General features: G+C 41.4%; 1 protein-coding gene across 9 annotated transcripts in view; it reads right to left on the bottom strand.

Annotated features, from left to right (window-relative positions):
• Positions 1–27,291, bottom strand: part of EML5 (EMAP like 5) — a 117,686-nt gene that overhangs the window by 48,065 nt on the left and 42,330 nt on the right. For all 9 annotated transcript variants that reach the window (XR_014781267.1, XM_084792959.1, XM_084792961.1 and 6 more), the window contains exons 15-21: positions 23,865–23,970; positions 20,873–20,966; positions 19,695–19,795; positions 12,099–12,301; positions 10,798–10,909; positions 9,727–9,854; positions 6,243–6,384 (exon numbers count right to left, since the gene is read on the bottom strand). Coding sequence is in view for 8 of the 9 variants with exons in the window: in XM_084792959.1 (XP_084649085.1) it covers positions 6,243–6,384; positions 9,727–9,854; positions 10,798–10,909; positions 12,099–12,301; positions 19,695–19,795; positions 20,873–20,966; positions 23,865–23,970 (886 nt within the window). In the remaining variant the exon portion in view is untranslated. The remainder of the gene's footprint in view (positions 1–6,242; positions 6,385–9,726; positions 9,855–10,797; positions 10,910–12,098; positions 12,302–19,694; positions 19,796–20,872; positions 20,967–23,864; positions 23,971–27,291) is intronic.

The following is a 27,291-nucleotide window of genomic DNA, read 5'->3' as shown; positions in this document are numbered from 1 at the left end:
TTTCTTGATTGATGATGTAGGGGGCCAAGGCCATTATGGGTGGTGCCAGCCCTAGGCAGGTGGTTCTGGAGTGTGTAAGAAAGCAGGCTGAGGAAGCCAGAGGGACAAGCCAGTAAGCAGTACTTCTCCATGGATTTGTTTCAGTTCCTACCCTGACTATCCTTGCTGTGTGCAGAAGTAAACCCTTTTCTTTCTAGGCTGCTTTTGGTCATGGTCTTTATCACAGTAATAGAATCCAAACTAGGACAAGGACTGAATTTGATTGGTCAGGACTGCTCTTATTTGCATGACTATGAGTTGTATTGCCCTTATTTGTATGGCAGAAATTGTATAATTGGAAATTGCAAGCACAATGGGCCTCATACGAACCCCTACACTGTACGCTAGCCAGTATGGACTGCCCTCAATCCAACCGTGTAAGGACTTGAAGCTGGAGACATCTCCCCACAACCTTGTACTCCACATAGTACTCTAGTTATTGGCCAGTGTGCTGACCTTTGCCATGTATCTAACAGGCTACTCCTCCTGTTGCCTGACTCCTTCTACACTAATTCGGTCCCTAGTCCACTACCAGAGGGAAACAGCAAGGGCAAAACTGAAGAAAGGGGCTTTGCTTCTTTCTTCTAGAGCACTAGAGCCTGCAGACAGATTGACAGGGGTTGGGGTGGGGCTGTGAACAAGGGTGGTATCACAGCAGAGGCTTTCCCAGACTAGGCTTTCCCAGACTAGCCTGGCCCACATCTTCTGGAAACTCTTTTACCACTGGCAGGAGGCACAGGGTGTAGTGGCATCAAGGCCGGTTCTCCAGAGACACCTGAATTTCACCCTGAGACAGCCCGTGCTTCTTTATGTTCATTCCTTTTCCCACTGTCTTCTGTCCCTACAGGGACATCTGTTTTCCTCACCTGCTCCTTTTACACCCTCCAGAGTCCTCTCTCATGCCTTCAGTAGTTAACTGCCTTTTATAACCTTTGGGCTGAGCAGTCTGAATCCTCGCCAACCGGAAATGAAATGCTAGTCATCGAAAGCATGCACAAGCACCACAGTTAGCCAAGTTATGTCCAGCTGCTGGCTGCTATCTAAAGCCTTGGGGGGCTAAGTAGCTGCCACCTTTGAACACTGTGCTAATAGCGATTACACGGTGAAGTGCAAGAGATTCTGAGCACATCAACCATTTACAGAGAGAAGTAACCAGATCGGGTCTAAAGGGTTCAGCACGAGCTGGAGTAGTCAAAGCTTCCACAGCAAGTACAAAGGATTCCTGACACCCAGTGGTCCAAAAGAATTAAACACAAATTTAACTTTGCTGGTAAATGATCATGCCAATTTAATTACACATCCGCACCACATTTCTTCTATGAAAACTAAATGGAAACACTGAAATTTTGAATGTGAACATTTGGTTGGACTCTGACAAGGCTGAGATCTCAAACTTCATGATCCTGAGTCTTGCTTGCCAGCACTCACAATTTGCTATTTATTTATTTATTTATTTATTTTCTGTATCCGAGAAGTCTGACCTGAAGCAGCTAGCTGCTGTGGAAAGAAATGCTCATCTTTCCGAAGAACTCCCACAACCACCTTGTCTTGTCTGTCATAGAGCTTGGGTCAAAATACAACATTCTCCAGAGCAAAGATGGACAAAAAGATTTTCATGTTTGTAAACCACAAAATAGCCATCCAAACCATTCGCCTCCATTGTAGACAGCACAATGGAGAGGGCCTGGGTATAGATGACACAGGGCAGAGGGCCTGGGGACACCCAATTCACCTTTGTATTCTCTGCTGAAAGTGGTGACTTGATATGACTTTAGCTCTGAGGAAGCCAGGGCAGGAGGGACAGACAGAGAGTACAAAGCATCCTTTGTGAGGAGAACAGAGGAGGAGGTGAGCTCAACCTAATCCATAGGTTTGAAGCATGATACAAAAACAAGGAACACTTCAGGGATGTGGGAAGGAAAAGGAGCCCCTAAGCCCAGAGTCTCCTTAAAGCCTCTTGCCAACTAAGAAGTGAAATTCCAGCACAATAGATGCCACCTGCTGTGAGTTGTCAACATAGAGACAGTGTTCCTTTTTTTTTCTTTTTTTTTTTAATGAATACTTTCAAATAAGCAAGTCAAAATACCAATGAACTAAGGTTAAAGCTGAACCTTATACGGCCTCATATCAGGTTTTAGTCTTTCCCCAGATGCCTTCTGGGAATCTCAAACAAGACTATTGCTTCTACTTCCCTACATCCCTGTGACCTGAACTTTTACCTTATAAACTGCAATCCTGTTGGGTCCCTCAGGAATCTCCCTATGATTATGAAGTTTCTTAGCAAGTCTTTGCACATAACAGCTTCAAACTCCAAAATGGTATATAGAGCTGTTGAAACCAGATGGTGGCGCACACCTTTAATCCCAGCACTCAGGGAGGCAGAGGCTGGTGGATCTTTGTGAGTTTGAGGCCAGCCTGATCTACAGAGTAAGTTCCAGGACAGCCATGGCTACACACACAAAAAAAAACCCTGTCTCAAATAAGCAAAATAAAACAAAACATAAAGAGAAGAAAGAAAAGAGTGAAGTTGACTCCCTTAGAGAAGCCCACGATCATGATCTTGGGTGTGTCTTTCTTCCCAAGTGCCCCTCTCTTAACCCTGTGCTTAACGCCATGTTAGAATCCCTTAACAGAACACAACTCCGCTTCATACTAGCTCCTCTTGAAAAAGCATTTTCTGCATCAGCAATGTGTGAAAATATTTGTGCTACGTATTCACATTCATTACTTCCAATTTCCAGACCTTTCCAAGCTAGTGTTTTATATGCTATTTTGTTTCTGGCTATTTTGTTACAGAGAGACATAGCTCCACACTGTCACCCTTGATAGCCTGAGAAATTATTTTCAGAGACCTCAACTTAAGTAAACCCATGATTCTTGGCTTTGATGCAGGAAAAAAAATGACAAATACTAAAATGAGCTAACAGATTAAATAACTATGGGAGAGAGCTTATAAACGTGAGCTCACCATTAAAGACCACAGAGATGTGGGGTTACAAAGAGAGAGAGGGGCTGGAATGAAGAAAGACGTGAAAAGATAGCAAGGATTAAAAAACAGGAATTCTACAAAAATTCAGAATTGGTTATAATTAAAATCTAAGTGGCTATTCGCAATAAAGTACATGATAACCATACTATAATCCACAAATCCAAAGAAACTAAATAGCAAGTATGGCCCAAGGGGGTGCACTTGATGAACTAAAATAAACCTCAGGGGTGGATGGATGGAGGGGACTGGTGAGGTAGAGGGCAGAGGATAGAGACGGGAACAGGAGGGATCAAGTCTGGGGAAGGCAGAGGAAGACAGCACCAGGAGAAAGAACTGGAATCAATGGTGGGGGCTGGGGGATCTCTGGGACTAGAAACCTAAGCCAATGGAAACTCCTGGGAATTTCTAAGTGTGACCCTAGCTAAGACTCCTAGCAATGGGGGGTACGGAACCTGAAATGGCCATCTCTTGTAACCAGGCAAGACTTCCAATGGAGGGATTGGGACACCAACCCACTCACAAAACCTCCCACCCAAAATCTGTGCTGCCTATAAGATGTACAGGGGTAAAGATGGAGCAGAAATTGAGGGAGTGGCCAACCAATGACTGGCCCAGCTTGAGACCCATGTGGTGAGGGAGAGCCCACCCCCGACATTATTAATGATATTCTGCTATACCTGTAGACAGAAGCCTAGCAAAACTATTATCTGAAAGGCTTCATCCAGAAACTGACTGAGACACATGCAGAGACTCACACCAAACTTTAGGCGGAGCTTGGGGAATCCTGAGGAAAAGGGTTTAGGGAGGATTGAAGGAGCCGGAGAGGTCAAGAACCCCACAAGAGAACCTCCAGAATCAACTAACCTGGGCCCACAGAGACTGAACTGCCCACCAGAGAGCATGGGAAGGACCTAGACCCACTGCACACATGTAACCGTTGTGCAGCTTGGTCTTCATGCGGGACTCCCAACAGCAGCAGCAGGGGCCATCTCTGACTCTGTCACCTGCTTTTAGATCCCTTTCCCCTAACTGGGCTGCCTTGTCTAGCCACATTAGGAGAAGATGAGCCTAGTCCTACTGCAGCTTGATATGCCAAGGAGGGTTGACATCCATGGGAGGCCTAACCTTCCTTGAGGAGAAAGGGAAGGGCGGTGGAGAGGAGGTAAGGTGGAGGGCCTGGGAGGGAAAAAGAGAGGGGAAGCTGTGATAGAGACGTAAAACAGATAAATAATTAATTTTTAAAAAGTAGATACCACGATGCTGGCTAAAGAATATGAACATTCTTGATGTTGAGGTCAGCTGCTGTTTGAATATCAAATTACTGTGTTATGCATTTCAGATATGGTGTGTATTGTGAATATAAAGGATTGAGTTAACAATTAAAAAAAGAAAAGATCTGAAACCACAGATACAAAAGAGCTTCTGTTTTGTTTTTGAGACGGGGTCTTACTGTACAGCCCGCCTGGCCTGAAACTTGAAAGCATGCTACCTCTGCTGACTGCAGGTGGGCACTAGCATGACAGCACTAGAAGCTGTTAATGGGAAGGAAGGTTCCCATGTGTCATTAAAGAGAGAAGCGCAAAAGGCTGGTAAAATTCAGAATAATTCACTCCTTGGACTTTAAGAATATAACAATTAAGCCATACTGTATATTTACCCTTATTTATTCTTTGATTGCTATAAAATTGAGACATTTGTCAAAATTTTTTATGACAGCCCATTTACATCACTGTCTCATAATAAACTCAGAATGACACCTATAATCTTATTACATTAACTTAAGCAGTTGTCACAATACCACCAAGGTGTAAAAGCTCACACCCTTAATCCCAGCACTCAGGAGGCAGAGGTGGTGGATCTCTGTGAGTTTGAGGCCAGCTTGGTCTGTACTGAGTTCAAGGGCAGCTAGGAAGGTTTTGTCTCAAAGAAGAAAAAAAATTACACATATCTCTTTCAAATTAGAAAAACCAACTTCTCCTCTTAAACTAATGTGGAATAAAATAAAGATAACTAAGTAGGAGCATTTAAACCTAAAAATACAGAATCACAAGTCCTGCCTGCAACCTAATGTGGGCGCCGCTAGCACTGGCAGATAGTTTTTCAATACTAGCACAAAATAAGAGGCCACATACTCGGGAAGCATAAAGCAGGATGACTCCAAGTACACCGGACACATGCTCAGAGCTGGTAAACTACAGAGCGGTAGGGAAAAGCAAAGAGAGCAGTGGAAGCCAAGCAATGCCACCTGTTCACCAAGAGCTCCAGAAGCAATTACTACAAGTCAGAACTGAGGCAACTGCCAAAGTGAGGGCACACTACTGCCAAGTGAGGGCACACTACTACCAAAGTGAGGGCACACTACTGCCAAGTGAGGGCACACTACTGCCAAGTGAGGGCACACTACTGCCAAGTGAGGGCACACTACTGCCAAGTGAGGGCACACTACTGCCAAATGAGGGCACACTACTGACAAGTGAGGGCACACTACTGACAAGTGAGGGCACACCACTGTCAAGTGAGGGCACACTACTGCCAAGTGAGGTCACACCACTGACAAGTGAGGTCACACCACTGACAAGTGAGGGCACACCACTGACAAGTGAGGGCACACCACTGACAAGTGAGGGCACACCACTGACAAGTGAGGGCACACCACTGACAAGGGAGGGCACACCACTGACGAGGGAGGGCACACCACTGACAAGTGAGGGCACACCACTGACAAGTGAGGGCACACCACTGACAAGTGAGGGCACACCACTGACAAGTGAGGGCACACTACTGACAAGTGAGGGCACACCACTGACAAGTGAGGGCACACTACTGACAAGTGAGGGCACACCACTGACAAGTGAGGGCAACACTACTGACAAGTGAGGGCACACTACTGACAAGTGAGGTCACACTACTGACAAGTGAGGGCACACTACTGACAAGTGAGGGCACACTACTGACAAGTGAGGTCACACTACTGACAAGTGAGGGCACACTACTGACAAGTGAGGGCACACTAACTTCACTCCAATTGGTATTACACTGCTAAAAGAGCAGGTAAGCTAAAATAATAAAACTGAATAAAGTAAGCCTGCCTTGGATCTCTCCCATCACCCTGCCCTTGGAATGTCATGGGTTCAGCCTAAAGAAGAAGAGGGAATTCCATGGCTATTTGCAGCTGTGACAGCTTAATCTTTGTTGAAGTCTGAGAGCCTCTTACCCTTCTTCAGTTTCCGGACTGCCAACATACAATGACTAGGAGAGAGATCCCATATTCTTAAGGTTTTATCATCACTTACAGTAGCACAGATGGGCAGATAAGGATGTGTGGCCAAACCCCACACCTCTCCTTCCATGTGTCCCTATAAAGAAAACACAGTTAATCTCAGCGTAGCCTGAAAATACATGAATCAGAGGAGAAACTCTGCAGACTCGCTTGCCAGTGAAACTTGAAAAAGAACTCTTAAATTCAGTAACGCTTTGACGTGGCTTCAAGGAAACAGAACAAACGAAGGAAGTTTTACTCAAGAAAACCTGGTGGGATTTGGTCAACATAGTGATTGCATGTGTACTGGAATCCAGTCCTGCTTCTCTGGTCCCAGCTCATCCACACAGAAAAAACCACAGACTCCTACAACCAAGAACACCTGGCTCTATCCCCAGCTCCTGGTTGGAGGGTCAGCTTCCGGGGAGGGCAGTGGATTGGTTTCTCATCCTGCCACAGCTGCCGGTGGGAGGATAAACTCTTGTCGTGCACAGATGGAAAATGGAAGCTTCTTTTCCCCCCAAGTCTCTATTCCAAATGTCAACTCTACCCCCAGTGCAGTGCCACTGATAACAATGAAGCCCTGTTTTAACTCAAGACCTGAGATCACTGTCTCTTCTGCTCCATGCAGTTACCTCCTAAAGCCTGCAACACCCAGAAGCCTTCGCTCTCCTATACTCAGCTCCAGAGACCTGACTCTGAGATTCTGCCTCCGAGCAAACTCACTGGTCTGTTTTCCATTAGCACACCATCAGAGTTTGTCAAAGTCTTCCCAGTTTCCTTTCATCACAGCCTTCCCTGTTGTCCAGAGTACATTTAGAGATGACTGCTTTCTACATTCTGCTGTAAAGTTAGCTTCTTTAAGAAAAGATTAGAATATATATATATATATATATATATATATATATATATATATATGTTTAAAATATTACATATGTATATGTACATATATATGGCTTTCTTCTCAAACCATGAGGCACTACTTTCTAAATTCTATTTTAAAGCCTGATACCACAAACAGATAAGAAAAACATAAAGCAATAACTCTTCTAACCAAGACCACTAAAAATCTATATTAGCAAACTCAATTCAGCATATGTAAAGACAATTATACAAGGCAACTAGGAAAGCAATGGTGTCAAACCTCAAGATCAATTAATGTAGTAATTGTCACAATGGAAATCAAAACACTATGATTATTTCAACAGAACAAAAAAAAAAAAAGAAAAAGAAAAAGAAAAAGAAAAAGAAAGAAAGAAAGAAAAAGAAAACAAGCATTTGACAAATCCCTTCTGACTCATGATTTAAACTACTTAATAACTAGGAATCAAACCATAATTCCCCATCTTAGTAAAGAGCATTTGTGAAAAACCTAAAATCTACATGCCTATACTACCATTACTGAGGAAGCTGAGGCAGGAGGATAGCTGCAAATTCAAGGTTAGCCTACTCTGCATAGTGAGTTCCAGTCAAGCCAGGATGACCTACAAAACCAAGTCTCCATATAAGAAAAGGAGGAAGGAAGGAAAGAAGAGAGGGAAAGAGGGACAGAGAAAGAGGAAGAAGAAAGGAAAAGAGGGAGAAGGGAGGGGGAATCCTATACTTAATGATGGAAAGCGTAAAATTTTCCTTAGACCAGGAACAAAAACACATCTGTTCTCACTGCTTACATTCAATGTTACACTGGAGGTTTTAGCCATGGTAGCTCACCAAGAAAAAGAAGTAACAGCTGCCCAGAACTGACATGAGCAAGTGAATCAATTATTTACAAATGGCATAATCTTGTATATAAAAAATGGTAAAAAAAAAAAATCTACTGCAAAACTTTTAGAACTAATAAATGAAACATATAAATTTATAGGCCCTGTTTCCATTAACAGGATGTGTACAAAATGAACTGCACTATATACTAGCAAAGAATGATCTGAAAATAAAATTGGAAAAAAGCTGTTAAAATAGCATCAAGAAATAGGAACAAGCTTCACAAAATAAGGTTGTACAGTGAAAACCACAATTCCTTGCTCCCAGTAAGTTTGAGATAACAGTGACTAAACAGCTGTTTCATGTTCCTGAAAACTTGATTCCATTAGGACAGATCCTGGTGGCGCACACCTGTAATGCAGCACGCAGGGAGGCAGAGGCAGGAGCAGGTGGATCTCTGTGAGTTCAAGACCAGCCTGGTCCACAAAGCGAGTCTAGTACAGCCAAAGCTATACAGAGTAGCCATATCTTGAAAAAACAATATTTCTATCTTAATAGATATCATTTATGATTTCTAAATCTTTTCACATAAATGTAAAGAGTAATTCATCTGTATTCATGTCCAAAAGAGTATTTGTAGCAATACTGTCTGATATCTCATAGACAGCTAAAGTACCATGACTAATCAAGACATGTAGTGTATTACCCAAGCAAAAAGAGCTAAAGTGCAAGGCCAGTCAGTCAGTCACACACACACACACACACACACACACACACACACACACACACATGAAACCTCATGATGGCTATTATGTAGGTGCCATTAACACACGATCATGAGTCGACACTGTTCCCCTTACACAATTTCACTGGCAGGGTATTAACAAAAAGCACTGGGTAAAGCATGAACAGGACTCTATCTGTGTTGCTCTTTGGTATCCTAGCAAGAAAGAGTCAGAATTAAAGACATACATCTTATTAAGAGAGGACGCAGAAGCAGGGGCAAGTGCATCTCCATGAGTTTGAGGCCAGCTTAGTCTACACAGCAAGTTGAAAATCAGAAGAACACAGTAAGACTCTGTCTTAAAAGAAAGTTTAGGGTTGGGTGTGGTGGCACACACCTTTAATCCCAGCACTTGGGAGGCAGAGGCAGGCGAATCACTGTGAGTTTGAGGCCAGTCTGGTCTACAAAGTGAGTCCAAGACAGTCAAAGCTACACAGAGATACCCTGTCTCGAAAAACTAAAAAAATAAAAATAAAAATAAAGTTTATTTCTGATTTTTTATTCGCTTTCTCACTGATAAAATGTTTTCAGGAATATGATTTTAGTATATAGTCATGCTCTCCTTTTTCACTCTCTAAGCTATAAACTTAAGACTTCTTAACCAATGCATTTCAGAAAATAAATAATTTATTTTTAACAAATGGGCTTCAAAAATTAAATTAAATGTGACATTAATGTCTGGGTCAAATCAATTATAACTAGCTTTTGTCCCACTGAATCATAATAATAGAATTTTACTTAAGTTTTGGCAACAATTCTCCATGAGAACATGTGTACTCATTTACTGAATATGTCTAGCCATTGGGCTAGTTCTCTCACTTTATATCAACATTAAGACATAGTTCCCTACCTCATCTTGCATTGTGTTCACCAGTGTCAGTTTTGCTTCTCACAGCCTGAATGAAAACATGAACTACACAGGAAGAAAGTGCATATATTAACATTTGGGAGTACCTGGACCAGAAGTGTTATTGGGCCACTTTTATCCACTTCTAGTATTTCTCCATTCTTTGTGCCAACCAAAATATGACCATGTCCCAATGATATGGCACGGATAGATGGGTTATCTTCTAAGAGAAGACCTGAAATGTTAAGTGGAGAAGTTCTTGAAGGTACCAAGTTAAGATGATTCAAGAATACGTATTTTTTCCCCCACTGATGCTGTTTTGATGGTTTAAAAAAAATCACATGAAGTTTTTTTTTATTTTAGAAATTCTAATAATGCACTGTATTTCCTTTAGTCATCCAATGTGTTGATCTCAGAACATAACAACATAGAATTCTGTTCTACCCAGATCCCACACTACCATTCCACTATGTCTTTGCCTCATACATCAGCAAATGGTCCTCTGCTTCCTGTTCCCCTTAGGTTACTTATAACATCCAGATCAGAATTCTAACAGTTTAAGATACAGCCCTTCACTCAGGGCATCCTAAGAAGGCCTAGGCAGTGCACTGTAAGTACAGCAGATCTAACTCTTGCCCCAGATCTCATGTGAGGAGGTTACTAGAAAGGTGAACTTGAGAAGCAAATTAACCCTTCCGAAGGAGAGTGAGGATGAAGTTGTACAGAGTAAAGCATCTGGGATCTGAGAAGTGAGCACATGGTGCTGTCGCTGGAGGGAAGACCACACCCTAGGAGCAAGTTAAAGCTTGCGGTGAAGACCTTGAGGTCAGGAGCGTGGCCCAGACCTTGAATGGAAGAAATGAAAAGATAACTAAGGACCTGTGAGGCTGGAGAGGAGGCCAGCACACTCTCCCATAGGGGGTTCCAGGCACTGAACGCAGGCTCCTGGGTGCTGGGAAGTGTGGGAGTTAAAGTTAAGGGTGTCTTAGTTAGTTTGTATATCATCAACTACTTCAGAGAAATGAGAATGGCAACTCTGGTATCACGTGAAGTGATTTCTATTTAACTCTGATGCTCATCAAGAAGGGAAAATATATTTCTTGTGGTCCACCTCAGTGATCAAGCATATTGATTAATAATTAGTCTTTTCCCAAACAAAAGACTAAATATGAAACCACCTTTAGATCCCGGGGCTAAATCAGCTCTTTTTATAGCATAGGTCTTGAGACATCTTTCAAAGGAATCATCCCAAAGAGCTACCACACCATCTTTTCCTCCAGTTACAAAACCCTATGAAAAAAAGGGTTCCAGTTAGTAAAGACCAAAATATATCAAAACCAGTTACATGCTTTATACTGAAAAAACCATGCAAGAAAGAATATAGCCAAAAATCAGAGCTTTTCAATAACAGCATGAGCATCTACTACAGTGTCCAAACATCAACATAAAATTTATAAAGGTATTTATAGTGGTAATAAAATAGGATGCCAGAAGAACCGTTAATATAGTGGATGATGAGCTACACCAGCCACATTCTGCAATCACAAATATCCTTCTAAAGCCTCCTAATTTACCTCAAAAACGCAGCAGCGGTACTTCAGTGTGATTATAATTATACAGAGATGTAGGATATGATCAATAGGAGAGCATTTAGCATAATGTTGACACAGAGCAGGGACTTAATGTAGTAAGCTTTTATTTTCCTTTCAGAATAATTTGTGTGTGCATAAGAAAGAGTAAGGGAGAGAGAGTGAGGAAAAGAGAGACACAGAGAGGAAGAAGGAGTCACACAACACAGGGGGGAGGGGAGTGTGTTTCTGTGTAGGACAGAGGACAACTCTCTTTCCACTGTGTGTTCCAAGGACTGATCTCAGGAGTGTGTGTGCAGCAGATATCTTACAGGCCAAGCCATCTCACCAGCCCTTCCTTCCCTGCACCCTCCTCCCCCTCCCCCTCCCTTCCCCTCCCCTCCCTTCCCCTTCCCTCCCTCCCTCCCTCCCTCCCTCCCTCCCTCCCTCCCTCTCTCTCTCTCTCTCTCTCTCTCTCTCTCTCTCTCTCTCTCTCTCTCTCTTATTTAAGCAAGTCTCTATAGCCCAGGCTAGCCTCAAACTCATAATCCTCCAGAGTTCTGAGATTACAGACATGAGCCACCACTTGTAGCTAAAGTTTTTTTTTTTTTTTTTTTTTTATTTTCAGGCAGGGTCTCATGTAGTTCAGGCTGGCTTTGAACTAGTTATGCATCCAAAGATGACCTTGAACTTATGATCCTTCTCCCTTCATCTTTTGAGAGCTGGGGTCACAGGGATGCACCACTATTTGGCAGTTACAACATGTTTTTAAGCAGCATACTATTTCATATCATATTTAGGGATTTGGAGAGAAGAAATAAAACGGTGAATAGTCAGGTAGCCCAGCCAAGTAAAAAGCAGTGCTTCTTCCATGATAGCTACATGTAACTTAGTTTCCCTAGGTTACTTACTTTCTCTAACGCGTGCATACTGAACACTGGTCCATCGTGGGCTTTAACTGTTTTTACAAGAAAGACATCTCTCCAGATGCACACATCTCCTGTGGATGTTCCAGAAAAGGCCATCTCTTCAGTCCACCCGTACACTGCACACATCATTGTGTCACTCCTCCCCAGAGTGCCTACGTAGCCTTTTCTTCCAATTAATCCTCCCCCTGAGTCACAAAACACGAAAGGGTTACTTTTAAAATGTCCACAGTTCCAAGTACAGTTTTATTTCTACTCATGTTTGGTAGAAAGACATGTAACAGTAAAGAGAATTAAAAGGAAAATTACAGGCCAATCAATCGATTTGGGGAATCCTTTATACCATGGATCTTAAGCTACAGCTTTTTAGGTAAATAAGATAAAAACTAAGTCAGTTTTAATCATTGTCAGAATTTTTTATAATACTTGTTAAAAATTGTTATGACTTATTTAAGGACACAGAAAAGTTTTTTGTTTTGTTTTTTAGGTTTTTCAAGACAGGGTTTCCCCATGTAGCCTTGGCTGTCCTGTACTCGCTTTGTAGACAAGGCTGGCCTTGAACTCATAGCAATCCACCTACCTCTGCCTCCCGAATGCTGGGATTAAAGGTGTGAGCCCCCACTGCCCGGCCCAGAAAAGTTTTTTTTTTTAAAGGCCAATATAACGACTACCTACCTATCTGCTACCAAAAAAAAAATGCACGAACAACTGATAGGCCATTCCCATCCCTCTGCAGTCTGCTGACATCCCCAAGATTTTGTCAGTTATACACACATCAATCAATACTTCTAGAAATCTAATTTTTGAACTCCTTTCTTTGTTCTTTTACGAAAAACACTTTACAGCCCGGATCCTCTTTTTCTCTATGAATTCACACGGAATGGCCTCCAGCAGCTCAGGCTCCTTCCCATCAGCCCTCTCCAAGTGTGCTGCTCTGAGCAGCGGCAGGCTGGCACTTCAGCCAGACCCAGGTGCCCATCTCTTTCGCTTCTTTCTTCTGATTATTTTCCTTCCGTCGCTTCAGGAAGCTGTCCCTGCTCTTAGAGTGCTTGATGTGCTCAACCTACACATTGATCCTCTTGCCAGGAATCTTGCCCTTAACCTGCTTGTTCACAATGATGCCCTCGACATGCTGGGTGACACTGTAGAGTCTTCCGTTTTTGCCGTGGTAACACTTCTGGGGCATTCCTTTTTGAACAGTGCCCATTCCCTGATGTTTACAATATCACCCTTCTTGTAGATTCGCATATATGTGACCAAAGGAACAACTCTACGTTTCCTAAAGCTCCAAGGAACATAGCGTGAGTGTCCCTCCTCTTTCCCTTTGTGTTTTTCATTTTGTCAAGTTACTGGAAGATGGCTCCATTGTTTATGTAATCACTTTCCGATTACTGAGTTTTTAAGTTGCCTGTAAGTTTCTGTTCTCAGAAGTACTTTCCTTGAAATAGGCTTATAAGGGCTTCTCTGCAAGTGCACAGGTTTCTCAGGACACACCAAGGAGCTGTTCTAAGGGACTGTGTGAAGGGGACAGTGTAAGACACACATCAACACTTGATTCTTCGAAGTTAACAGAGCACCTTACACATCTGCTAATAGCTTACCGCTGTCAGGGACACTAGGTGCTATCAGACCAGGACTGTGAAATACCAACTGATTCTTACTGCAGTTTTAAGTTAAATGTATTAGTGTTAATGAGTTTGATCAATTTTCATATCATCTTAGCCGTTCATCCACTAGCCACATGCTAGTCAAGGCATGGAGACTAGAGCAATGGCAAACAGATGACAAAGCTCTGTTTCCATGGAGCTCCATGGTAGGAGACACTCAGTAAATATAAGAACCAAGTAATACACACAGTACATCAGTGAGGCTGGACACCTTGAAAAAATACAAGCCTAAAAGGAGGCAGGAGGTGGGAGGAGACCATGTTCATGAAGGTGGCCTAGGAGAAGCCATAGACCGCAGCATCTCCATAAAAAAATGAGGGCTTGGAGTACAGCTCAGTGGTGGAGTTCTTGCCTAGCAAGCAAGAGGCCCTAAATTTAATCCCCAGGACTGCAAGGGAAAGGAGGAAGAAGAGGAGGAGCTGAGGAAAACAACAACAACTCCCACTGCTACTGCTTCTTGCGGGAGAAGCATGAGCGAGCTGCTAGAGTGATGTTTCCAGCAGAGAGAGTGACTAGACTCTTCAAGAACCACCAACTACTAACTGTCAATCTTAGAACCCGGCCTTTGGTGTTCTGTGCAGGATGTTGTCTCCTGTGCCCATTTGTTCGAGGCTCTTCCCCACTAACACATTTAGTGTGTCTGGTTTTATGTTGCAAGTCTTTAATCCACTTGGACTTGAGCTTTGTGCAGGGTGATAAATATGGGTCTATTTGCATTTTTCTACTTGTAGACATCCATTTAGAATAGCACCATTTGTTGAAGGTGCTATTTTTTCCATTGTATGGTTTTGGCTTCTTTGTCAAAAAAAAAAAAAAGTGTCCATAGGTGTGTAGGTTTATTTCTGGGTCTTCAATTCAATTCCATTGGTCAACCAGCCTATTGCTATGCTAGTACCATGCTGTTTTTATTACTGTTGCTCTATAGTGCAGCTTGAGATCAGGGATGGAGATTCCTTTGGAAGATCTTTTATTGTACAGAATTATTTTAGCTATTCTAGGTTTTTGTTTTTCCGTATTCTGAACTTCAGATTTTATCTTTCAAGGTCTATAAAAATTGTATATGTATTTTGATAGGGATTGCACTGTATTTGTAGATTGCTTTTGTTAAGATGGCTATTTTTACTATGTTGATTCTCCCAATCCACAAACAAGGGAGATCTTTCCATCTTCTGATGTCTTCTTCAATTTCCTTCTTCAGAGACTTGAAGCTTTTTTCATACAGGTCTTTCACTTGCTTGGTTAAAGTTATACCAAGATATTTTATATTATTTGTGGCTATTGTGAAGGGTGTAGTTTCCCTAATTAGTTTCTCAGCCCATTTGACCTTTGTATACAGGAGGGCTACTGACTTTTTAAAATTAATTTTATATCAAGCCACTTTGCTGAAGGTGTTTATCAGCTTTAGGAGTTCCTTGGTAGAATTTTTGGAGTCATTTATGTATACTATCATATCATCCATGAATAGTGATACTTTGACTTCTTCCTTGCCAATTTGTATCCCCTTGATCTCCTTTAGTTGTCTTATTGCTGGACCTCATGAAACTGAAAAACTTCTCTAAGGCAAAGGACACTGTCAACAGAACAAAACGACAGACTATAGACTGGGAAAAGATATTCACCAAGCCAACGTCTAACAAACAGCTAATATCCAAAATATATAAAGAATTCAAGAAATTAGACACCACCAAACCAAATAACTCAATTAAAAAATGGGGTACAGAGCTAAACTGAGAATTCTCAACAGAACAATATTCAATGGCTGAGAAACACTTAAAGAAATGATTAACGTCTTTAGTCAGCAGGGAAATGCAAATCAAAATGACTCTGAGACTACATCTTACACCTATCTGACTAGGATGTGGAGAAAGAGGAACACTCCTCCATTCCTCGTAGGAGTACAAACTTATACAACTACTTTGGAAATTAATCTGGTGCTTTCTCAGAAGCTACCTCAAGACCCATCTATATCACTCCTGGGCATATGCCTGAAAGATGCTCCACCATACAACAAGGACATTTGCTCAACTATGTTCATAGCAGCTTTATTCATAATGGCCGGACTCTAGAAGCAACCTAGATGTCCCTCAACTAAAGAATGGATAAATAAACTGTGGTACAATTACACAATGGAATACTATTCAGCTATTAAAAAGCAAGGAATCTTGAAATTTGCAGGCAAATGGATAGAATTAGAAACAATCATCCTGAGGGAGGTAACCCAGATCCAGAAAGACACACATGGTATATACTCTCTTATAAGTGGATATTAGCCCAACATAGATGTCTGAAAGACTCCACCCAGCTGGGGATTGGGACAGATACTGGGACTCAAAGCTGGATTCTGGGTGGAGCGCTGAGAGTTTTATGGAAGAGTGGGGGGATGAAGGACCAGGAGGGGTCAGGAACTCCAAAGGGAGGCATTGCACAAACTGACACACCAACCAAGGACAGTGCAGGCAGAGAACCTAGACCCTCTGTTCAGATGTAGCCAATGGGCAGCCAATTCTCCAAGTTGGGGCAGGGGGCAACTGACACTGAATCTCTGACATGTACTCTGTTGCCCACGATTTGATCACTGCCCCTTGGCAGGACTGCCTTGCGGACACACAGAGGAAAGGGATGTAGGCTATCCTGGTGAGACCTGATAGGCTGTGGCCAGACAGTGGGGTAGGTGGCCCCCCCTGTCACAGGTCTATGGGAGGGAAATAGGGCAGAAGAGGGAGGGGGAACTGGAAGAGTGAGATGTAATGTGTAAATAAATGATGATGATGATGATAAAAGAAGGCCACCACCAAGAGAAGCAAGAAGCAGCAAAGAAAGCAAGAGGGCTGATAACAGTAGATGGAGCTAGATCATCTGAGGCTGTACTGCAGGCCACTGGAAGGTTCTAACTTTGCTTGCATTTTAATTATGTGCATGTATGTGGATCTGTGTGTGTAGGGAGGTTGTACACAAGTATGCAGGTGCTCACAGAGGTCAGAAGCATTAGATTCCTCTGGAACTGGAGTTACACATAGTTGTGATCCTCCTAACCTGGGTGCTTGTACTTGAACTCAGGTCCTCTGCAAGAGCAGCATACATCTGTAACCACTGGGCTAGCTTTCTAGCCCTGAGCAACTTTTCAACTATATGAGACAATAACAAACTCTAGCATATGGTTAATAAGAGGTTCATTTTGGCTTCTAGACTGAGACTAGATTAAAGGAGGGGGGAGATGAGAAACCGTGGACGTCTAGTTTCAATCACGGAGCTAAAGCAGCAGTTCTCAACCAGTGGGTCGCCACCCCTTTGGGGGTCGCATATCAGATACATTACATTTGTAACAGTAGCAAAGTTACAGTTTTGATGTAGCAACAAAATAACTTTATGGTTGGGAGGGGGTCGCCATAACATAAAGAACTATATTAGAAGGTTGCAGCATTAGGAAGGCTGAGAACCACTGGGCTAAAGAATAAAGGACACAAGATGAGGGCGGTAGCATAGAAGATGGAAAGAGATCAGACTCCAGATGTACTTGGAAAGCCATCTTAATAACAGCCACAGTCACTAGTTTCCTGGCAAGAAAAGTTGGGTAGAATGGTCAGGGAACAAAAGTGCATTAGACTTCTGTCAAGGGGGGAGAAACTGCGGGAGGGAAAGCCTAAACACTGAAGGCACTTTAGTCTATACAGGTGAGGAGAGGGACCCGGTTACTCTCCTCACTGCTGCACCAAACACTTGACAAGGAGTGTAAGGGAAGATCTATTTCATCTCACAGTGTTGTGATGGGAGGCATTATGGTTCTAACAGCCCGTCTCTGGTGGTGGAAGCCTGTGGCACAGCTTATTCATGACTTAAATGGAAAAATAATAGTACATTTGATGCTGAAGAGCCAGCTAGAGAGGGAGAGTTGATAACTCAAGAGGACAAGAAGGGCTAGATAGAGAAAATGGAACCCAATACACAAGTAGCAGCACTAGCCTTTGCTTATAGCACACACTACCCACCTAAATCTGAATCCATTAACAACTAGCCATGGGCTAATTCCTGGGGCCACTGGCTTCATAGGAAGCCTCCGGGAGCAGATTAGCCGTAGAGCCACAGAAAAATGATCCCGTTTCCTTTTCTGTTCCCATGACCCACTTCCCTAATTGCTGTAGCCACTAGCAGTACACCATAGCTTGTCTGATTGCCCTCCACCAGTTGAGGGTTCAGGTAATGGCTTCAGAGCCAACACTGGAATCCCAGTCTAGCAGTTTCCCCATGCTTGACAAGATGCTCCAGTTCACAGGGCTAGCTGTTCAGAAGAAGTCACACTGGGATCTATGAGTCACTGAGACAAGAGTTTCAGAGTAAGGCTGACCATGGTTTTCCTCCACTAGGCCCATTCCCTGTAGCTGGTCAGTCTTCAGAATGTTTCTAATTAATGGTGACTGGGTACATGCGGTGCCCACAAGGTCCAGAACAGGATATTGGTTCCCCTACCTGTGAGTGACCAGGTGGGTGCTGGGAACTAAACTTGGGTCCTTTAGAAGAGCAAGTGCTCTCAACCACTGAGCCACCTCTCCAGCCACCTAGTATTTACTTTCTTTAAATCTCTTATTTCAAACAAAAGTATAAGTGAGGTGTCTGTGTGTGTGTATATGTAGGAAGGGGGGATGCTCACACATGTGTACTCCCGTGTTACTTAGTAGGCATTTTCAATTCCAAGTAACTGATATGGCCCAATGAAATGCTTGTGCAAATTTGTGGGAATGAAACCACAAACTGGATTTTACTTTGTAACTATAAACACTATGATTTGCTGAGTCTCTGGTACAGCAGTCAATACAAATCTGAAACATCAGCTCATGTCCCACACGGCTCACAACTTGGAAGTTACAGGAACTTGGGAAATGTCATCAATGTTCTTTTCTAATGTTTCACTTCTCATGGTTAAGGATTTTATCTGAAAGGTTTCAGTTCATTGAGACTTCAGAGCAACACGGCTAACAAAAATATACTATTCTAGGAGCTGGGCACCGTGACACACACCTGTAATCCTGGTACTCAGGAGGCAGAGGCAGGCAGATCTCTGTGAGTTTGAGGCCAGCTTGGTCTACAAAGTGAGTCCAGGACAGCCAAGGCTACTCAGACAAACCTTGCCTTGAAAAGCAAACAAAACACAAAAAAGAAAGAAAAGAAAGAAAGAAAAAATACACTATTCTATTTGAAAAAGATATTTTTATTGTAAAATATAAATTTATTTCACATTTGTGATTTATAAGTAATAACTTCGACTAATTTATGGATAAATGACTAAAAAACATAGTATTTTGTTCCTGTATTACTTTATAGCATACAAGGCATTTTTTTCAAATTTTCAATGTTAGTTTAGACTATAAAACATATCTATAACAAAAGGAAGTAACAAGAATAAATTAATAAAAAATTAAAAAAAACAAAAGGAAGAAATCTGTACATTGATTACCCACATGTTAAATCATCTTTGTTTAAAATGTACTAAGACAAGAGCATCTCTTAAAAATGAAACTTTTTCTTTTTGATGGGAGCAGGGATCAAACCAGGGCCTGAGAAGGCTAGAAATGCACTCTATCCCTGATCTGTGACCCGCTCCCACCCATAAGGTTATCTTGGATCATTTTAAGTTTATACAAATATATAAAAGTAACAGTATTTCTTCATGGTCCTCTATCCAGTTTTCCTTAATAATATCTTAACAACAGTATCCCTTTATCAAGACTTTTAAAAAGTTAATGTTATTTACACAGTGCTTTTAACTGAACCTCAGGCCTCACTTAGATTTCAGTTTTTCTAAAAAATTTCCTTTTCTATCCCAGGATCCAGCCCAGCATACCACATGGTACTTAGCTAAATTGTTTTAAATGTAACGCTTTCTAGAATTTCTAAAAAGTAAAAAGAAACATTTCCTTACCTGCTCTACGCCAAAATTTCATGTGTTTAATCCCAGCTGTAATTAGTTTATCAGGCACATAAGGGTTCATTTTCACAACAAAAATCTTATCTTTACTGCCTCTGAAACAAACCAAAATGTTTTAGCTCTGCAGATAACCCATCCCAGACCAGCTCACATCCTATCATCAGTCCTCCACCTACTGGACAGGTGTTTCCTCCTGGTATGTGACATTCACCTGTGAAATCATACACTTGCACATTGGTCACTATTTAAATATGTTAACTCTGCTCGGCTGATTCTCCAGACAGTAGAAACAAGGAACAGAGAACTTCATTTAAATAGTACCCATGGGACCCGCCGTATTGTGCACAGGGAGTGCTGTGTGTGACAAGAATGAGTTAAAGTTTTTTTGAAATAGTAATTCGTTACAATTTAGCATCCTTCAATATTAATATTTCTTTTATTGCATTTATTTAGTTCAGGGGTGGCATATTCGTGTCACAGTATGTGTGTCAGAAGTGGGACGACAACCTGCAGGGGTCACTTGTCCCCTTCCACCATGCTGTAGACCCTGGTGATGGGACTAAGGTTTCGCTCAGTGCCGCTGCCTACTGAGCCATCTTACCCTCAAAGTTCCTTTGAAACTGTTGTGTCCTTGGACATCATCTATATACTCGGCCAAGCATTCATATTTTTAAGTACTTTAACATCTCAATTTGAGGGAGTAACAAACTTAAAATGTAGCCTCTGACACTGTTAGCTACTTCGTCCCTCAAAGCACTGTTAACACTTTATTATAAAATAAATCATGCTCATTTTAGAAAACACAGAAATGGAAAAATATTATAAAATATATAGTTTCATATACATGTGTGTGTGTTCAGTTAAATGTATGAGCATTCTGCCATGCTTCTCAGTTGGGATATAATAGCTTTTAATAGAATTCACTCTTTGCAAATGGCAAATTGAAATAGTAATCTCCAATGTACTATTAAAGGCAAATAAAAAATGTGTTTATAGGGGCTAAACCTACAAAGAAATAATAAAATCATTTATCTTTTAGCTTGATTATATTTATTTAAAAGTAATAAAAGCTGACAATTATTTTTTTAAAAACCTCACGTTTCAGTCGGATTTCAGAAGTGAAGTACATGATAACATCAGTGCTTTGCCAACACGCTCAGTGTTCTCCCTACCTTGCCACTGAAAGTTTCTCCCCTTTCTTCCAGTCCCACAGCACAACGGTGTGGCTGTCATCTATTCCAACTGAAGCCAGGCGTTTCCCATCAGCTGTGACAACCAAAAAAGATGAGATGCTGAAGTAAAAACCGTCTATTGTGTTTTCTAGAGCCCCGGGCTCTCATTTGAAAGGCCCTCCACCCCAAGTCTCACATGCTGGATGCCTGGCCCCAGTGTGGTGGTGTAAACTGGAAGATCAGTTAAGGGACGGGCCTGGTGTGAGGGGATAAAAATGCTGGGTGCTCTGCCCTAAGAAAGGTGTAATGCTCTCTCAGGGAGAGTTAGCTCTATTATAATGGCTGTTATAAGAATAACAAGTTTGACTGTAGTGAGAATTTTGGCTTCTTTAAAAACTCAGTTATGTGACTATGTTTTTGTTTTAATCCCTGTGTGGGATACAGGGCTGCTTCAGCTTGTGGACAGCAGCTAACGATGATTTGTCTTGTGCTCTAGGAGGGCACGGTTTTTTGCCAGCTGCAGACAGTTTATAGCTGGAATTCTGGGAATCTTGAGAGAGTATAAATGTGAGTGCTCCAAGAGGGCCTGTGGCGGCGGCTACTGTTCCTGCTGCTGCTTTTGCTATTGCTGCATTGCTGTTTGCTGCACTGCTGTTTGCTGGTACTCTGAAGATGAAGACTGGACTTTCTCCCAAGGAACTTGACGCCCCTAATCAGCAGAAAGCAGTCTAAAGAGGCCTACTTCCCCCTTTCCCCCTAACCTCCTTTCTCGCCTACCTAGTGTTGCAGGGAGGGAAGGGACTGGGGTGAAGAGTATATGTGAGACCAAATTGAGTAGACAAAAAGCCTGGCTGCGCTTGACTCCTAAATTTCAGGGCTTCTTGTCTCACATTATCTTTTCATTCTGCACTTATTGCCACCAAGATTCTGCCTGTCACCTTCTGCCACAAGCAGAACCAATGGAGCCTAAACTTTCAGCTTCCAAAACTGTAAGCTAACCAGGCCTCTGAACCAGGTCTCTGTTTTTATGAACACCCACCTTAAGGTGTCATTACAGCAACAAAAAATAGACTAATAAACTACAGCACTATATTTAAAACTAGAAAAAGCAATGATAGATGTATATATCCGTGAAAAGAACCAGAATCTAGAAGAGAGTGGGGACAATGGTTTACTTGTGCATGCGTGCATGTATGTGTGTGTGTGTATGCATGTGTGTGAGTATGTGTATGTGTGTGTGCATGTGTGTAAGACAAAGGACAACTACATGAAGTTATTCTCTCCATCCACCTTTATATGTGCCACAGGGATTGAACTCAGGTTGCTGGGCTCATGCAGCAAGTGATTTTACCCATGAAGCCATTTTCTAAGCTGGACTAATGGGTTTTTGAATCACTATCGTACTTGACCTATGTATTTATTCATTAGATTGAAAGAAGAAACAGGGGAATGGAAATATATAAAATGATGATGATTATACTAAATATCCTGTGAGGTAATTATTACATAATACATACCGTATCAGAACATCATATTATGGCCTGGGGGATAGCTCAATAGTAGAGCACTTGCTTGGTATATGTAAAGCCTTGGCATCCTCTGCTGGTACCACACACATAAATTACCCTATACCCCATCAAGATAAATAATTATTGTAGGTCAATTAAAAATAAACCCAAACATGGGCATAATGGTGAATACTTATAATCCCAGCACTCAGGGAAGCAGAGGCAGGTGGATCTCTGTATGTTTGAGGCCAGCCTGGTCTACAAAGAGTCCAGGACAGTCAAGGCTACACAAAAAAACCCTGTCTCGAAAAACACATACACAAATCAAAAACACACACACACACACACACACACACTCTCTCTCTCTCCTTCTCTCTCTCTCTCTCTCTCTCTCTCTCTCTCTCTCTCTCTCTCTTCTCTCTCACACACACACACACACACACACACACACACACACACAAAGATAAATCCAAAATCTCTATTAAGAAAATAAGAACATTAGGAATGGAAGGGAAATTGCTCGAGTTCAACTAAATTCACTGTAAGAACTCTACTGAGGCATAAAAACTCAGTGACTAGAAAAAGTTCCTCAAGTGAAAAGCATCTAGGTTACAACATGCTGTCACTAACATGGCTGTCTTTAGTGAAGGCCAAATCTTAGTTGTCATGGTTACCAAACAACGAGTAATGATTACACTAAATATTAAAGCGAATGACTGTTGTGACACATTGACAGAAGTGCATGTGTTTATAGGTTATAAGGGTCACAGTGTAAGAGAACTGTTCCATTTTGTTTCACTTTTACAAACCATAGTTGCTCAGTGCTATCATGGATGCTATTGTTGACCCACGCAGCCTGTTTTACATTTTCTTGTTTCTTGACTATTAGTGATCTTGAAAATATATGTGTATATATGTTTTCTCCAAATCTCATGTATGAATAACTGACTTTGGTTAGGGCAGCGAAACCACTACTTTTCATGATATACACTTCTTCAATAATGACATTTTCTTCCAATCCACACAGTAGCTTTCACTGCAGTTGCTAAACTGATAGCATGAACTGACATTATAAGGTACACTGAAACTGCTATTGAATACAGGCACCTAAAAAATTCTCATCTCATTCACACTAAACATTTTCAAAGTTTACATTGAAGCTATAAAAGATTAGTATCAAAGTTTGCACAAAGAGAAGGTGCATATTACAGGAGTGCCTGCGACAGTTTTAGGTGTTTTGCAGAAACCATTTTTATGCTGATATTAACATGAACATTTTAAAAACACTATGTGGCTATAGTCATTACACTGTAATTATAAACAAGCTAGAAAACCAAGCTTCATTATTATGTTTGCTGAGAACAGTATGCACACTTGCTCCAAACTGTGAAGGCTATAGCTAAATGGAAGCTTAGGTAACATTGATTTAAATACTATACATTCCCTGTGTGTTGATCATTCTTACTGAGATAGAAAAGTCTTACCTGAGAAATCAACAGCACAGATGCCATATTGGTGGTAGCCCTTTAATATAGACAACGGTTTAATGGTTTCTGTGTCCCACACGTGAACTGAGGGATCTCTACCTACCTGATAAAGATACAATTATAAAAGCCATTGTAAACAATTCTTTTTATATCTGTTAAAAGGAAACAAAACACTTACATAGCCTTTATTTGTCATAGAAATTTATCAAGCTAAAAACAAAAATCAGATTATAAACATGGTGTTTTTTTCACAAACGTTTATTCAAATTCTAAGAGGAATGGAACAGCAGAGGGAAGAGATTACCAAGGAAAATGATAAGAACTTATGAAAATAAAATGTCACTGTAGGATCCATTACTTTCCTAACTACAAACAGTCTGAAAATATTAAGAGGACTGAGGTTGTGGCTCACGGTAGAAGCGCATGCTTGGTATACATGCAGCCCCTTGTTCAATACCCAGGACAAAACAAAAATAAATAACAAAGCCAGGCACAGTGTCTCTAGAAATATTACTGAACTATAGACTCCTCCTCCTACAATTCACTAAGAAAGATAACAGATGATTACTGAGTACCAATCGTCGTCAGGGTTACTGTGGCAGGCACTGTGAGTATTATGACATTCAGATAACTTTTGTAAACTCCTTAGAAAAGCAGGACATTTCAAATAAGAACATATAGTGCTATATGCTAATGAGAAGAAAGCAGCTTTCAGGAGTTCATGGAACAGATAATACCTAATACAGCTGTGACTTCTCAATCATATGTCTTAGATGAAGAGATGCAAGCAAGAATATTCTAGATTAGAATACTGGTAAAATAAAAATTCAGAAAGGGTTAAAGCACTAAGTATGTATATGAGACAAAATGGACAATAGAACTCTGATATTAATCATTTTTCTATCACACACAGTTTTTATTGGCCCATATTACCCAAAATAGTGTGGTCATAACATTTTCACACGTGTGTCATACACTTCTGAGCACACTCACTCTCCCTTTACTGGCGCTTGCTCCCCTTCCCGATTCCCTTGCTCTTTCCGGAAGGTAACTCTGGGGGCCTGTGAGATGTTCAGTGTTTCTACCAAGCCTGCTGACCTGAGTTCAATCCCTAGAAACCACATGGTGGAAGGAAAGAACCACCATGTAAGTGTCTTACTCTCCATGCATTCATGTTTGTGTACACACACACACACACCACAAAGTAAACAACTGTACTGTAAAGTCTCTATTCTAAGAACTCAGGAGATGGTCCAGCAGGTTAAGAACTACAAGTTCTGCAAGCATGAGGTTCCTAAGACCTAAGTTTGAACCCCGAATATCTATGTACGAATCCAGTACTGTAGTTTGTGGCTGTAACCCCAGCACTGAGGAGCGGCAGATCTCAAGAGCTCACCGGCTAACCACTGGAGTCAAGAAGGCGAGCTTCTCAGTCAGTGGCAGTCCCTTCAGTCTTCATCTTTTGCTCAGAGGGTTCAGAGCATTTACACTCAGGTTATTATGAAAGAGTACGTACTGAGTTCATCTTTCTTCACCTTAGAAGCCTTCTGGAGTGCCAATTCAATGATGGCTGATTTGCAATTGTCACCTGTGTATGATTCTAGTAAGGCTTACTATTTCGGGGACTCTTGTGTTTTGTTTATCTCTTGTGTTCTCTTTAGTTGAACTTTTATCTCTGAATCACTAATGCTCTTTCTTCCTTCCTTTGTTTACCTCACCTCTTCTTCACAGATGAAACTTCAAACACACTCTCTTATGCCCACCCCGATTTCATTCATCTTTAACTTGGTGCTATAGTTTGGATCTAAAGGGCCCTCAAATATACACATTAGTTAGTCTTTAGGCCATGGTTTAACTAGGATGGCAGAACCTTTAAAATATGGCCCATTCCTCTTTGTCTGCTTCACAGCCAGCACAGCAGAGCAGTTGCCCCATGTGTGTCCCCCTGGCTGTGATGTGCCACCCCACATGACCACTGAACTTCCTGAAGCTGAGAAGCAGTTTACTTAAGATATTTTTTCATAGCAACAGACATGAGACAAATCGACTTGGTTTATGATGCTCACATATACATAAGTAATCTACAATTCTCAATTTGGCTCTATAACTATATAATCAACTATAAAGATACATACACTATCATTTTATATATAAAGCAGCTCCTGGAAAAGCAATGGTAGAAATTAATTATACTTAATTTTGAGACTTTTTTAATATAAAGGGTATAAAAGAAATAGCACCAAACCATTGAATGACTCATTAAATCATCCATCTAAACATTATTGGTGACCTCTAAGTTTTACCTATACAAGTTTTGCTGCTTCTGACAGTTTTACAGCATGACTCCTGCCTAATCATCCGTTTTCCTTCATTTTTACCAGTGTTTTCTTCATAATTTTGTCACTTGTAATTCAAATATAAACCATCAAGATTCCCCCCTTTAAATACCCAGGCTCTTCTTTCTATACTTTTTCTACACTTTCAATTATTAAATCAACAATGTCTCCCAGTCAAGACCGACATTTTCAATTGCCTGTTGATCACTTCGGATGAGAATGATGGATGATTTGGACCAGCACTCACCGAGAAGGGACTTACCTGACAGAGGCTGTTCCACAGCCCTTACAAAGTCTGGCTTATCTATTAACCATCATAATTCCTTAAGTTAGGCACCTATTGTATCCTGATTTTAAGGATGAGGATACAGAGGCACAGAATTTGCCCACAGACAATAAATAATGGCACATGGATGCAAATGGGATACACACAAACACACACACATACACACATATGCACGCACACATAGTACTATAGAAGCATGCTTGAGATATTTCATTTTAAGGACATAAGCACATATGTTAGTCAGTGTTCTATCACCATAATGAACTCTTTTTTTCTTTTTTAAGATTTACTTATTTATTAAGTGTACAGAGTTTTCCCCGCATGTATGCCTATATGACAGAAAAAGGCACCAGATCTCATTATAGATGGTTGTGAGCCACCATGTGCTTGCTGGGAATTGAACTCAGGACCTTTGGAAGAGCAAGCTGTGCTCTTAACTTCGGAGCCATCTCTCCGGACCCCTAAATCAACTTATTTTGACTCAGGGTTTTAAAGATTTTATCCCATGGTTACTTGTCACTTTTGTCTTTGAGTACTAAATATTTTCATAGGTTGAGGGTGAAGTAAACCAAACAAGCTAGTACAGTTCTTCTTCTTCTTCTTCTTCTTCTTCTTCTTCTTCTTCTTCTTCTTCTTCTTCTTCTTCTTCTTCTTCTTCTTTTTGCTTTTGTTTGTTTGTTTGTTTTTCGAGATAGGGTTTCTCTGTGTTAGCCTTGACTGTCCCTGAGTCATTTTGTAGACCAGGCTGGCCTTGAACTCACAGCAATCCACCTGCCTCTGCCTCCCAAGTGCTGGAATTAAA

Source organism: Acomys minous (assembly GCF_964271855.1).
Source record: "Acomys minous genome assembly, chromosome: 8".
In the NCBI taxonomy this organism is placed as follows: Eukaryota; Metazoa; Chordata; class Mammalia; order Rodentia; family Muridae; genus Acomys; species Acomys minous.
This window is presented reverse-complemented; position numbering and strand designations above follow the sequence as displayed.